Source organism: Tursiops truncatus, chromosome 5, assembly GCF_011762595.2.
Source record: "Tursiops truncatus isolate mTurTru1 chromosome 5, mTurTru1.mat.Y, whole genome shotgun sequence".
Taxonomy (NCBI): Eukaryota; Metazoa; Chordata; class Mammalia; order Artiodactyla; family Delphinidae; genus Tursiops; species Tursiops truncatus.
Genome location: NC_047038.1, coordinates 115571648 through 115586819, shown reverse-complemented (window position 1 = coordinate 115586819; position 15172 = coordinate 115571648). Strand labels below are relative to the sequence as shown.

The following is a 15172-nucleotide window of genomic DNA, read 5'->3' as shown; positions in this document are numbered from 1 at the left end:
GGCCAAGGGGTCCATGAGACATGAAAGTTGACATATGCCTTTACTTCATCGAACCTTACCTAAATCAGAAAGCTTCTTTTTTCCCCTATCTTCCACACACATAGGTCCAGATTCTTTCAAGATCTTTTAGTTTTGCTTTTTCTTGATTGTGATAAAATGAATTAAATCAAAATTTTGCTCCCATTACTAATCAAATTCTAAGAGGAAATTAGCAGAGTTCAGCAACATACTAGCAAAATGTGCTAATACCATTTTAACATTTAGTTGGAGATAAGGATATTCAAAGGGCAATTACTTATTTTTAAATTGCACTCAAAATTTAAAAAATACACACACATAAATTCATTTTTCATTAGCACTAATATATCAACAGCCCCAAATTCTTAAAGCTTTTTAAAATATGGGATATTTCTCATTTTCCTTTCATCCCAGAGTCCACACCAAGATTGTTAGTGTTTCCTTCTTTTGTTATTCAAGTGATGTGAGCGAAGGTGGCAAAAGACACATAGACACATTTGTCATAAAACTATATAAAGCAGATTGCAAAAAAAACCATGACTTTCTTTTACCTTGCCGTAAATAGAAACAAAATAGTTTCCATTTTCCATTATGATCTGAAACTGTAACCTCAGCAACATAAGGTTTTAATTTATAAAGGAACGTCAAGTATTGCCCTTTGGGGAGGTTATAACAGACTACATGAATGTCAAATAGTATTACTTTCTAAAAATAGATTTATTTAGCCCCCAAATAAAGCTTCATGATTTAGAATTAATTTCCAATTACGTAGGGCATCTATACTCTTGTTCAGGAACCACACAATTTATTAGCAACTTTAAAATTATTAACATGGGCAATAAAATCATATTTATGTAATCCAACCCCAGAGGAAAAAGATTAAACTCAGCAAATGCTTGTTGGAATTTGGGCTTTCCACACATTTCTCATGTGGTCAAGCTGAACCCATGGCAAGTCTACACAGCTGCCTCAGTTGCCTTTTGACTTTATGACCATGTAATATTTGATCACATGGACCTTGCATATATGTACGTGAGATTTCTGTTTTCTTATAGAAAAAATGGTTTTCCTTTTTATATAGGGATTGGAGATCAGTAGGAGTTTTCAATAAATGTATCTATTTCAAGAGCAGCTGCTGTAAAATCAATTCATTCTTGTGAAGAGGAAGGCGCCCCCTCCTTTTCTGGCAAAAATAATATCTCTCGACAGCTCTAATATGCCTTTTTCTCACTTTTGTTCTAGCCTTTCCAAGAGAAAAAAAAATCTTTATCACAAAATCAAAAAAAACCCCAACTATCTGTTACAAAGATTCCATCTCTGAATTTGTTATAAAATTAAATTAGGGAACAGAAACTGAACAACAGATGATATCTATTGTATTTCTATTTTCTAGAGCAAGACAGCAGTCAAGGTGATTTTCAAACTCTGAAGCACACAAAAATATCATGCCATTATTTTCTCAAATAGTTGAGAAGACAGACATCACTTTGAAAACACATAAATTCAGTTCTTATGTGTAAGAGACTAGATTTTTTTTTCTGCTGTTAGAAAAAACCCCAAATCAGTATTATTCAACTTGATTTGATGAGTGCTAAGAGCAGATTTAGGAAAAGCCTTAAGTCTAGCAGGTAGGGAATGCTTTATGTGATTTTACTAAGTATTAATATCTTAAGTATTCACATCCCACCTTGTTGGGTTTTTTTTATTTTGCGGTACGCGGGCCTCTCACTGTTGTGGTCTCTCCCGTTGCGGAGCACAGGCTCCGGACGCGCAGGCTCAGCGGCCATGGCTCATGGGCCTAGCCGCTCCGCGGCATGTGGGATCTTCCCGGACCGGGGCATGAACCCGTGTCCCCTGCATCGGCAGGCGGACTCTCAACCACTGCGCCACCAGGGAAGCCCCCCACCTCGTTTTAAAAGGAATTTAAGACAGTCTAAATGGATACATAAAATTTAGTAAGATATCAAGAATGGATTGTGAGAAAGTTATATCAGGGCAAGGGTTATGTCATAAAACTGAACTAGGAATGAGGCCACTATATTAAAAAAGAAAAAGCTTATTAAAGGATGCTATACATTTGAAGTGTTCACAACACTTACGTTACTCATTTTCAGCTGAAAATACCATAAGTCAAAAATGCGTTTAATACATCTAACCTACAGATCATTATAGCTTAGTCTAGACTACCTTAAACACATTCAGAACACTTACATTAACCTACAGTTGCACAAAAATCATCTAACATAAAGCTTATTTTATACAGCCTTGAATATCTCATATCAGTTATTAAATACTGTACTGAAAAACAGAATGGCTCTAAGTGTGTCAGTGGTTTCCCCTCATGATCCCGTGGCTGAATGGCAGCTGTGGCTGCCCTGCCAGCATCACGAGAGATTATCTGTGCTGCATATCACTAGCCCTGGGAAAAGAGTAAAATTCCAAGTACAGTTTCTACTCCATGCATATTCCTTTTGCACCATTGTAAAGTCCCCAAATCCTAAGACAAACAATCTTAAGCCAGGGACTGTCTGTACTTACTTCACCTGACATCCTGCTGTCCACTCAGCCGTCTCGATGGTTAGATTTTAGAGGATTCAGTGCAGTGAAATCCCCAAAACAACGCTGTGATACTTGAGAACTATCACATGCGACTTGTTACTACGAATCAGCTACCAATTTTGTAAATGATATGTTTTATAAATTACACCCTTGATCCTTATAAAGATGTCATTCACATAAATTCTGATGGGCTCAATGAATGGAAGAGAATGCGGTGTAATTGTGCATAATATATTTTGCCCATAGAACTTGAGATCATTACCCTCGGGTATAAATGTATCACACTGGGCATTTGAACTTCTTTGTCGTCTGTGATCTTCTGATCAGGAGAAAAGTTTACAGTATTTTGGCTGCTTTTTCATAAACTCTATTGTCTCTCAGTCCAGTTTTCATTAGACAGTAGCCTGTGAAGACTTTCAGTTTGTTACCCTGGGCTAGAGACTGGAGCACTACAACCAAAATTCAGGTTAGAAGGAGGATGGAAACCCTTTTAATGACAGTGTTTACCTGAGTACAGTAAGCTCTTTGATGAAGACAGGAATTTTTACGCGGTACACTGACAATGCATTGATTTTTAATAGCTTGGGATTTATTCTCACGTGCATTAGGACAAACAAAAACGTAACAACTGTATGAATTCATGAACATCCCTGCCCAGGTCAAGGCTAAAATAAATGATTGTTCATGCGACACTTGTGGAAAAAAACCTTTGGGTGGTTAAATGAATGACTAAGATTTGGGAAGCACTATTGTATGGGAACAGAATGCCCTAACAAACTTGTAAACTTTAAAAGCAAACAGAATCTGAGATAGAACTACGATATTTGTTCCATATCCACATGTTTAATTCCAAGTTGTTTCTCTCCTTGAACATGGCTTTCAAGTTCAATGATATGAGGCTACACCACTAGCTTAAGCCTTGAGTTTTGTGTCTCAACCTTCTGGGAGCATAAATAAACTTGCTGGGTTTCGGCATAACTGCTCTGCACACATCATTCAGGCCCGGGCTGCCTGCATCTCTGGCTTCTGTAATGCGAACAAGCCCTTTCTAGGACTGGTTCCTGCTGTACCTCATTTTCCAAGTGCAAAGGCATCAATCGTCTCCCTAATCACCAGTTAGGTTTTTGTTGTGTCTCAGCTGGAAATTTCCTTCCCTTGTCTAAAGTGGAGTTCAAAAAAGTCTCAGATCACATCACAGGCTCCTGTCAAATCACTGTGCATTTTTCTTTCCAAATCCAAGAGACCCTTCTGTCCTATTTCACTGCGCTTTCATTTTTAAAGAAAATAAAACAAATAAAAATATTTTTTAAAAGCTACCACTCCTGAAACCCTCTTTTCTGAAACTTAAACACCATAAACCAGTGCCTTATAAAGTCACATTTTTAAAAGTCACAGTTATATGCAAACCCTCAGTATATGAAGCAATAAAGATGAGCTACCAAAAGTGAAAACCAAGATGGCCAAGATGTTTAGAAAGATGTTCAATATCACTTATTATTGGGAAAATACAAATTAAGCCAAAATAGCACTTTTTACCCGCTGGATTGGTAAAAATTCTTATCGTACAAATATTGGGGCTTGTGGAAACATGGGAGCATGTGTGCGTGGCTTGTGGGATATAAATTAGTATAGCTATTTTGAAGGGCAATCTGGTAGCATCTAGTAAAATTGAAAATATAAATACCACCCATTCCACTTATACGTTTATGTACCTTCATACTGTGTTCATAGTTACACATGTGACTATGTCTATTACACTGTTGCTTATAGTACCAAAACATCAGAAACAACCTAAAATTCAATAGGGGAATAGGTAAATTGTGTTCTATTCATACAAAGGAATACTATACAGCTATTAAAAGGGGCGAACTAGACCTTGTATATGAACATAGATCTCAAAAACATGATATCAGCTCAAGAATATGAGTCGTTGAAGGTGACACACACTACGAGACCAGTTATGGAAACGAAAACACCCAACGCATATGATGAATTAATAAATCATATTCTTAGCCTTAACCACTTAGATATCCCTAGTCAAGACCTCCTAACTCTTCCTTGCTACTTACCTAAATTGTACTCATCCTCAAGACACAGTTCAAATCCTACCTCCCTCAGGACCACCCAACCCACAATGATTCCTTTTCTCCTCTGATCCACTCTAATAATAATAGTTTTAGGCATGTGACCTCATCTATCTCATATTCTCATTGTGGGGATTAATAAAGGTTCCTCACATAGGATGTTTCATGTAGTTCTTAGTGCATAGCAAGAACTCATTGACTCTTAGTTGCTATTATTATGACAAGTTTATGTCTCCCTTTGCTTAGTCTGGTACACTGCCATAGTAGATACTCAATAAATGTTTACATTTGCCTACGAATATGATGGTGACATGTTTTTGCTAATGATTACATTTGCCCAGGTCATTTCCTGAGGTGGGGTCCTGGCTCATTATTTACTGGATATTCAGTAAAGTCTGTGGGCATTCAAGAATTGGACATTCCCAAGTTCCACTGGCTGAGTGCTGAGGCACTGCTCTCTGGGGACCACAGATGAGCGCTAACCTCCTATTCCAGGCTCAGCTGATCCTAGATTCCCCTGAAGTTATTAGTTGAGCTCTAGCAAAGCTTACAGACCTTCTAGCCCAAAGTCACTGAAAGAGTTTAAGCCTCTTAGAAAACAAGTATTAATCCTGGGATTTTTCTTCTAAGATCTTGAACACCAGGAAAATTCCTCAATTTCAGGAGTCTCAGAGGAGGCACTTTTAGACAAACACGGGACAGGAAAGGTTAAGTAGGGTAGGTAAAAATGGAGAAAGCATGGAGAACAGGGTAACACGTATTAAGCATAACACCTAATATCTGCCGGGCATAGAGAATTCAAATAGGTGACGTCATTTAACACAACACCTACAGGAGAGAGAGAGAGATAGTTACTCCTGGTTTACAGATGAGGAAACTGAGGCCTGGAGATTCATTAACTTAAAAGCGGCACAGAAAATAATTGCTGGAATAAGGATTTAATCCCAGGTCTTCTTGACTTTAAAAACCCGTGTTTGTGGCAGAAGTTAAATCTATTTAAATTAGATTCATTTACATGTTATTTCATTAAATTAAATGAAAAGCACATATTCCATACACTTATATGTCTAGGTCCTCAGTTAATAATTTGAGGAACTGAGAGAAGTGACTCATTTGGAAAGGTGTGTCTAAAGCTTGTAACGGCTCTGAATGATAAGCTCCATACTTACAGGGTCTCAAGTCACTAGTACTTGAAAACAAAATTAAATACCAAACAAATTAGAGAAAAGAAACAGACCTCAAAACTACTACTTTTTAGTAGGAAAGTAATCTGACACCCATAAATGTATGAAGAAGATAGCCTAAAATTAACACAAACATTTTGTTCAGGAAGTTGAAAGTTTTTTTGTAGGTCATTCTTTGATTTCTCTAGTAAGAGCAGTTCTTTTGTGGTGGTTCATCTGTGGGTATCTTGTTAAGAGATATTTGCTCTAACATGATTTCTATAGAAGTGTACTCTCTGCAGCACCTTTCATCTTACCAGCAGCTGAAGCAACAACATCCTAAGTGGGGTAAGTTTTCACGTAATTATTAGCATGCCTAAGAAGACAGTGACTTCATCTGGGCTTATTACTGTTACTTGTCACAGATACGGACTGAAATAATGCAGCAAACACACCACTGAAACTCTCAAGGGAAGAGATAAGACTAAGTGATAATGGAGAAACTGCTCCGGCTCGGGCTGTTCTACATAAACACATCCCTTTCCAACAGTCAAGAGACAACTGAAAGCTTCAATTACCTATGTCTGCAATGCTTCTTATTCACTTCAATATTTGAAATAGGGGATAATATGAAATAATGGGAGCTCTTCTCCAACTAATACAATCAAAAGTAAAAAAAAAAAAAAAAAAAAAAAAAAGCCAAAGTGGAAACAAGACTAAGGAAAGAAGGAAGACATAAATGACCTTTGTGACTCAAAAACAAATCCCACAAAGGGAGTCATGAGAAATAAAACCTATACTGACATCAGTTGATTAAGGTCACTTATTTATAAAGCAGAACATTTCATAAGTTACACTCCCCGACACATAAACTTCATGTTGAGAATACGACATTCAGCAGGATAATAAAAATAAGGCTGATGGGCCTTTTAATCCCTCTCTTGTGAATTAAATATTTACTAAAATAGAATGATTACAGCCCTGTATCTTAAGGGTAGTAAATAGGTTGTATGCCGAAGCATACCCTGATTAGTCTTGCTAATGGCATACCAACTATCTTAACTTTAAGGAGCCATTACAGAATGACAGATGGAAGAATAATGTAACATAAGGAAAATAAAAGTTACAGACAGACAACTAAGCAATATGGGTCACACTGCTACACTGTATATACACAAAATCCTAGAGTTCCTCTTAAGGGAAAATAACAGTGCACTGGCATTTTCATTTACTTTTTAGTGGCAATTAAATTTCCTGACACAATTATTTTTTGATAAAACATGACATTTTATAATCCAGTCAAATTTTATTATTTTCCAATCCAATCCCAATCACCTATTAATCAAATATAAGTTTGAAAGTCCCTACTAAATATGCTTTTTGCAAACGCATTGTGACAAGATGGCTCTTAGCATTCAATGGTGATTCCATAAGAAACAACTGAGTGCTGATACTGAGAGCGGGGACGCATTCTCCCTTTCTTTTTAAAAATAAAAATCTGCCGATTATTCAGCCACCATTTCATAAATTCCTGCCACAGATGATCAAGGGAGAATTTGGCGATACACATACACTTCAAAACTCAAAGAAAGGATAGTTATACCAGGCTTATAGTCATACCACAAAGCCATTAAAATCAATTCCTGAATGGTGGCTGGTTTAAATGAGGCAGACTTTAGTCAAGCAGTCCTCAACCCCGGCTCTATCCCAGAATCTAGTCTGTGGTGGGACTCCTGTGAGAATCATTGTTTTGGTCTTATAACATAGACAACCGCTAAGAGTTCCTTACGGAGTCAGACCTACCCACTCCTTGCCAACTTCCTCATCTGAAGAGGATCTTGTGCCATTTCAGTCAAACAGACTGTAAGTAGCAGCACGTGTCGGAAGTGTGAAGCTATAAGTAATACTGGATATGTAAGAAAAGAGAGAGTCTGAAATTTTAAAAAACTGTACAGAGGGTATAATGACAAGTTGAAATTATGATAGAGTAATCATGGTTCCGGCATACAAAAATGCAGTGGGGCGGCCACTGAGGACCTGGTCTCCGACAAGTCTCTGCACCACTGGGGACCTGAACTTCCTTTGAGCTGTACCAGACCCAAGGACACCCCTAGCCGTGTTCAGAACAATACCTGCCAGCTGCAACCTATGGTCTCAAGGTCTTCCATTGTAACTATGCAACCATTTGGGACCCCAACCAATCCTCGCTTAACAAGCACCCTGCCTCTTGCCAGCTCCAATTATAATTCTTGATAAACAACTCATGTAACTAACTGTAACCTTGTGGGCTTTTGCCTTTATAAGTCTCCCCCATTTTGTAGTCTGGGAGAACACAATTCAGACGCCTGTGGAATCTGTGTCTCCCGGGCTGCAGCCCTAAATGAACACCTTTTTATTTCACGTCTGTCTCTAAAGTTTTCATTGACAGATTCAGACTGTGCGTTAAGGTGGATTGTTTGTGGCCTGTTTGTTTTTGAATTTGAGTTGAAACCTCTCCAAAACTTTCACTTTCATCTTCTGGAACTTTTGCTTATAAATATGTCACAGCTGAGCAATAATTTCATTTGCTTATTTCCAAATGCCCATGTATGCACAAAACTTCCCTATAGGACTTGAACATTTTAGAAACCTATGTTATTCATTCACTCACTCACTGAATATTTATTGAGAACCTACTCTAACTAGGCATTATTCTAGGTACGGATAATTAAAATATAGCAGTGAACAAGATAACAAAAGTCCCCACTCTCATGAACCTTACTCTGGTGAGGGGACTTCTGAACAAGCAGGTAGATGAAGCTTTATTTCTTTGTATCTATAACGTTTCTCTCATCCATAAATAATTTGAAAATTTAACAGATAGAAGCACTATACAGTAGAAAAATTTAATATAGATAAGGAAAAAACTAAAACTACAAAAACAGCATTGATATTATAACCCCGGTGAACTTTTAAAACTATCCAGAGTAAATAGCCTGAAAGGTGGTTAGAATAATTCAAACATAAAATAAACTGCAATTGATGTCAAATAAAATAAAAAACTTTAATACATTTAAAAACGTAAAAATCAAACTCCTTTAAAACACTAGCTTTTTTTTTTCTTTAATCCAGTGTGTGTCCTGGAACTTTTGTAAAGTTCTTAAAAATTCTGGATCCCTGGATCCACCTGAATGATAAACTGCACAGGGTCCAAATATACGTAGTTTTGTAATGTTCCAGAAGCAGCCACTGTCTGGAGGCTGGGACTGTCCATCAGACGGCAGAGCAAAGAGCTCTGCAAATCCTCTTCCTCCTCCCAAAACCATGACACTGAAAAATATTGTCAAAACCAACCATTTCAGGACCTAATAATAAGCCAAAGACAAGCAACAAGTGGAAAAGTTTCTTCTTGGAAAACTGCTGACTGGCAAGTAAGAAGAGGGCGAGTCTGTGGTCTTTCTACCTGGGGCAGCTCCCACCCCGCCCCTCTCAGCTAAACCTCTACCAGGGAGAGGCTGCCATGGAAACCGGCAACTTTGCTGCCCCAGGGTCTGAGTGCATTGGAAGTGAAGAGTAGAAAAGCCTACTCCCAGGCAGTCTGAAGCATTAGCTTCCTTGGAGGCAAACAAATGCTGACTGCCAACCTCACAGCTGGCCTGAGCCTGCACTCCCACTTGGGCTACTCCCCAGACCAGTGGACTAGCCATGAATGTAATGGGCAATGAGATCCTGGACATGAGAGAACCATGGAGGGCTTTGATCAATTTCCACACATCCTGGGTTGACCAGTAGGACCTAATAGGGCCTGGTGGAAAGAAAAGGCAGGATGGATACGAAAACTCCTGAATTTGAACATGTTTCCCAGTCCATACACAGATATATCAGCAGAGGCTGAAAGCCTTACTGGATTGAACTGTTTGAGCACAACTTCTGGCTAATCACTGACTGACCACTGAACTACGGAGACCCAAGTGCAACCCTAGGAAACAAGGCTTAGACATAAAAGTAAGAACTGAACTACTATCTCAGAACATAACTGAAAATACAATTTTAAAAACGGATGAAAAAGTTGCTACACGGTTCTGAAAAACAGAAGGCAGCAGAATGAATTCCTATTTGGACTGTTCTTTGTTTATTCAACCGCTATTTATATTTATTTCAATCTGGACCAGACACTGTGCTCAAATGCCCAGATACAATAGTGAACATGATAGATAAGGTAGAAATTAAAGAGTTAACATTTTAGAACTAGAGTTTGTTCTTCAAGGTCTCAGGATTTGGGCAGACCACTCTGGTCTTGCACACAGTCTCCAATTTCGAAAAGTACATGGTTCTTATGACTCATATGACTTACATAATGTTTCAACTAACAGATGTGAAGTAGTCAAATACATAACCAAATAATTATGGGATTGACATATATACACTAATATGTATAAAACAGATAACTAATAAGAAACTGTTGTATAAAAAATAAATAAATAAAATTTATAAAAAAAGAAAAGAACAACTAAGGAAAACAACAAGGTCCTACTGTAGAGCACAGGATAAAAAATGTAACTAAGGCATCTGTGTTTTAGTGCTGGCTCTAGTATTTTCTGAGTAGTCTTTGCTGAAACACTCTGCAGAACTCAGTTTCATTATTCATAAGGTGAAGCAGGTTTGACTAAATTTTTAAGGTGACTCCTTGACCTCAAATTCGATGATTATTTGTAAGGGCATACAATAATACACATTAACATAAAAAATACTTATAAGAAACCTATCCAGGCTTACTTTAATGAATGCAATCCATCCATAATTAGCACAGCATTTGTAAACACACGCACAGTTTCAAAGTGGTATTTAAAGAGCTTATTTTCTTAAATAGATAAAACATTGCATTTGAAAGCTTATTTACAAGATTCTCATATATGGTATTGGAATCAAACCGTATGTCATAATATATTCAGAAGAAATACGAGGCTCATAATTGCCTAGATTTGATTGTCTCAGGAAGATCATGACCTTTGATATTTATTTTCTTAACAAATATCGCAGAGTGATCCCTGTGTCTCAAACGTTGATCTAATCACTTTACACATATCAATTCGTTTAATCCTGGAGACACTCCTAAGAAGGGCTACTATTATTAGCATGTCTACTTTTACACAAGGGAAGACTGAGGCACCAACAGGTTGACTAACTTGCCTCAGGCACTAATAGGCAGGATGAGATTGACTTCCTCTTGGCTGCTAAGTGGCAGGGGCCTGGATTCAAACTCAGTTCAGCTGGCTCTGAAGCCGCATTCTCTCATCTGCTCTGCCCTGTGGCCAGAGCTTACAAACCTATGGGCTTGTGATGTAAGACAGTACCCAAAGAGGGAAAGGACATCAGTTATTCAAGACAATAACACGTCTATTTCCCTTAAACACATGCACGCACGAACACACACACACACACGCATACACACACACATGGACAAGCCCTCACACTCTCGTGCAGCCCTCACAGAGACACAAAACCAAAGGATAAATCTGGCAGATTTGAATTTCACTCGAGTAGTGGGCATATGGACGTTAAGATCTTTAGTATTTTTGGATTAAATTTCTAGTGCCTTACTTTTATTTCACAATCCTAAACTAAATCCTCATAAATGTTATGTCATTAGCAAATGTGTTGTATATATAATGTCAGGTCCATACAACCTTTATGCTATTCCAAAATAGGTAGTTTTATAGTTCAACATATATATGACAGATAGGCCCTTTATTTACGGATTGGAAAAAATTACCTTTCTAATGTAAGGGTCCTCTCTTACCCCTACCTTAAATAAACAAGTAACAGTTTCACCTTCCAGATAATTTATGCTGGTTGAATCATTTTAGCCCTCTAGGGTTTCTGGCCTGTAACATCATGTGCTCTACCCTCCTCACCTGGCATCTTTGTTCCATCCATGGTGACATTTGTACTTTTTAAATGCACATTAGAAGATTTTATACTCAGATTCTGAACCTTCCCCTGTGAGTGTTGAGAGATTATTATTGAAAAAAGTCTTTTATGACAACCAAACGTGTTTCGTATGGCTGAGATGCTCATGTCAGGCCTTGAAGATATCCTCATACATTTATCCAAAAATTATGGTAGAACTCCACTGAGCAACGAAAATGCCAAGAGACATGAAATGGGGTAAAAGAGAGGACTTCAGAACCCTCTCATTAGCCGGGAAAACATACAGCATAGAAGGAGCGCAGGCAAGCATCACTCTCTCCATGGAAAGAGTGTAGCAGTTAAAAGAAAAGTGGAGCTAATGACATGCCAGATAAGAAGCAGCCCTCTCAGAGCATCACATGACATTCCTTTCTGGGATCAGGGAGCCTGTCCCATGTTTCCTGTTGTGCTCCTGAGTCGGTCTTTGTGGCAAAGAGACAAGTTTGCTAAAGTTTTTAATTAACGTATGTCCTTGCTGACAGATGTTGTGAATGAGGCACTTTTTCTTTCCCATTATGGCTTAGACTTTAGATTTAATTACTGTGGAAATGAATCAAGAAACATGACTTCAGGCAGAATATTTTAAATGTCAGCAGAGTAACCATATTAATTCTCAATCTTAAAGGATCCGTGTAATCCCATCTTTATTATGAGTGATGTGAAAATAATTTTAGGAAGGAGGTTAAAGATAGGAAGACCCTGCAAGCTATGGGAAGATCACCTGTTAGCTGCCATTTTTTGGATATAGCTGTTTTGTTTGCATAACGACTTAGTTTTATTTGGTGCATACACATAACGACTTGTATGAAAAGGGACTGTGCTCTTCAAGTGTTATATGTGAAAGGACCGGAGCCCAACTTAGGTCTAAATGTATTCATGAAATATATCTTCCATTCAGATGATCAAAATCTGGCCACATTTTTTTTATTGCCTAAAATGACTATTCACTTAAAATTATGTTATCTCTCATGTCATCAGCTCTAAGCCATGGAAATGCAGTGAAGTAACTAAATGTTTAGTCCTCCAGTAAAATACATATTTGGAAAAAAAAAACCCAAACCTTAAAATGACCTAAAAGAAACAATGAGGTCCTATTATATAGCACAGGGAACTATATGCAATATCTCATGATAAACGATAATGAAAAGGAATATAAAAAAGAATATATATGTATAACTAAATCACTTTGCTGTACAGCAGAAATTAACAAATATTGTAAATCAACTATACTTCAATAAAATATTTTTTAAAAAAGAAAAAAAGTTGAAGACATATGGGGTACCTTCTCATACAATCCAGTGCTCGGATAAAGAAGTCCTTGTGTAACTGGTGTTCATCCCTCAAGATTGAGCATTGTTCAAGTGTCACTGACATCGACGTCCTGTCTTTGGCACTTTTACAGCAGGTGAAACGGATGCCATTTAGTTTGCGACAAATCTGTAACAGACATATACACAGTTTATCGTTTACTCGCAGATTAAAGTGTCAGAGTCCTCTAGACACTTCTAGTCTAAACCCACCAAATTTATGTGAATTTATGAAAATTAACTGGTTCAATCTGCCTATAGAATGGAAACATATTACCTTTTCATTTCAAAAGCTAGTGGAATAGATTTAATTTATTTAGCTCTTTGTACATGAGGTGTGGGGCTGTTGAAGGCATATAAGATGGTAAATATCCAGCAGAGGCAGCAAGGCTCTCTGAGAGGGCATCTAAGCTGCAGGGGATAATGATAATCACAGCTCAGAAGCAATATCTTAATAGTGAAGGGGAAAAAAATAATCTGTATTTCCTGGATCAGCCCCTTGATTTGAATCTTACATAGCTAATACCTTCTTACTATATATTTAAAATAACCTTTACTAATCTCTGCTGGATGTTACGAGATTTCAAACATCCACATGGTGCCAAGTGAAACCGATAAGGAAACCACTCATCAATGCAACTAATAAGAATAAGGACACCAAAAATGGCCACTGTAATTGCATATCTACTGTGCACCAGGTACAATGCTAATAAATTTCATATAGATTTTGCTCTTTTAATTTAACTGCACATGAACCCTGGAGGAAGGTATAGTAATCTCATTTCACAGATGAGGAAATTGAGGTGTAGATAGGTAAGGTGCCTTATGCACAGCAGAGCAGAGCCAGAGCCAGGATGCTGGTATAAGTCTACCTAACAAGGACCAAGTCTTTAACTTCTGTCCTGTTCTGTTTCTCTCTATAATTCTTTCTTGTTGTTATTCTGATGTAAGCCAGGAGAAGAATCTGTAAGTAGCAATAATTTATGGTCTCATTGCTTTACGGTTAACAGGTGAATCACTCCATTCTATTCTCGTCCCTAGTCCATGGTAAGGCATCAACAATGTTCGTCAACATGCACTTAAGATACATCTACTCTGATGAGATACAGGCCTGCTTTACTATCTGCCTTTGAAGAGAGGATATAATAATACAGTTTATCAAAGGTTTTTATCATGATTTAATTGTGATTCTGATACTTAGCTTAGGAGTTACAAGTCCTTATTAGCCCTTAGGTACTTTCTCACTATCTCCAATGTAAGTGACTAGAGAAACGTGACAGCATGATTTCAACATGTAATCTTTTCTGTTTCTTGTAGAAAACACTAACGCATTTAAATAAATAGTATTTCAAAAATTTTAATATAAAATAACAAAGGCTTGACTATATTTATAGTAACAAAATACAAACCTCAATGGTCACTTATGAGAGGTGAGTTTTAAAAAGAATGAATATTCTTTAAAATGCATTGTCACAATTGTATGCAACTATCCTACGAAGGATATTTCATGTTACAAATTTAAAATCAAGAGGAATCTGGGGCGGCCTTCCCTGATGGCGCCGTGGTCAGGAATCCGCCTGCCAATGCAGGGGACACGGGTTCAATCCCTGGTCTGGGAAGATCCCACATGCCGTGGAGCAACTAAGCCTGTGTGCCACAACTACTGAGCCTGTGCTCTAGAGTCCATGAGCCACAACTACTGAGCCCTGAGCCACAACTACTGAGCCCACGTGCCACAACTACTGAAGCCTATGCACCTAGAGCCTGTGCTCTGCAACAAGAGAAGCCACCATGATGAGAAGCCCGCGCACTGCAACAGAGAGTAGCCCCCACTCGCCGCAACCAGAGAAAAGCCCACGCGCAGCAATGAAGACCCAACACAGCCAAAAATAAAATAAAATAACAAAATAAATAAATTTATTAAAAAAAAAAGAAGCTGGGGCAATTCCATCAAAGCAGACAGGTTGGGTCTTGGTTTCTGTATTTCACAACTATTTGAACTATATGAGCTTAATTTAACATTAGCTTAATTTGGTATTTGGTCTTTTTAAATTTTCATTTTTTAAAATTCATTCAACATAAAACCAAATAG

At 37.7% G+C, this 15172-nt stretch overlaps 1 protein-coding gene across 14 annotated transcripts in view; it reads right to left on the bottom strand.

The window, feature by feature from the left end:
* INPP4B (inositol polyphosphate-4-phosphatase type II B) overlaps positions 1-15172 on the bottom strand; it is a 717274-nt gene that overhangs the window by 29930 nt on the left and 672172 nt on the right. For 11 of the 14 annotated variants that reach the window (XM_073805532.1, XM_073805533.1, XM_073805531.1 and 8 more), the window contains 2 exons: positions 13056-13210; positions 8849-9133 (listed from right to left, as the gene is read on the bottom strand). In XM_073805532.1, the coding sequence (XP_073661633.1) occupies positions 8902-9133; positions 13056-13210 (387 nt within the window). In that variant the 3' untranslated portion in view covers positions 8849-8901. Of the gene's footprint in view, positions 1-8848; positions 9134-13055; positions 13211-15172 lie in introns of those variants that run through there. The other 3 variants (XM_033857340.2, XM_073805541.1, XM_033857341.2) reach the window with 1 other exon arrangement.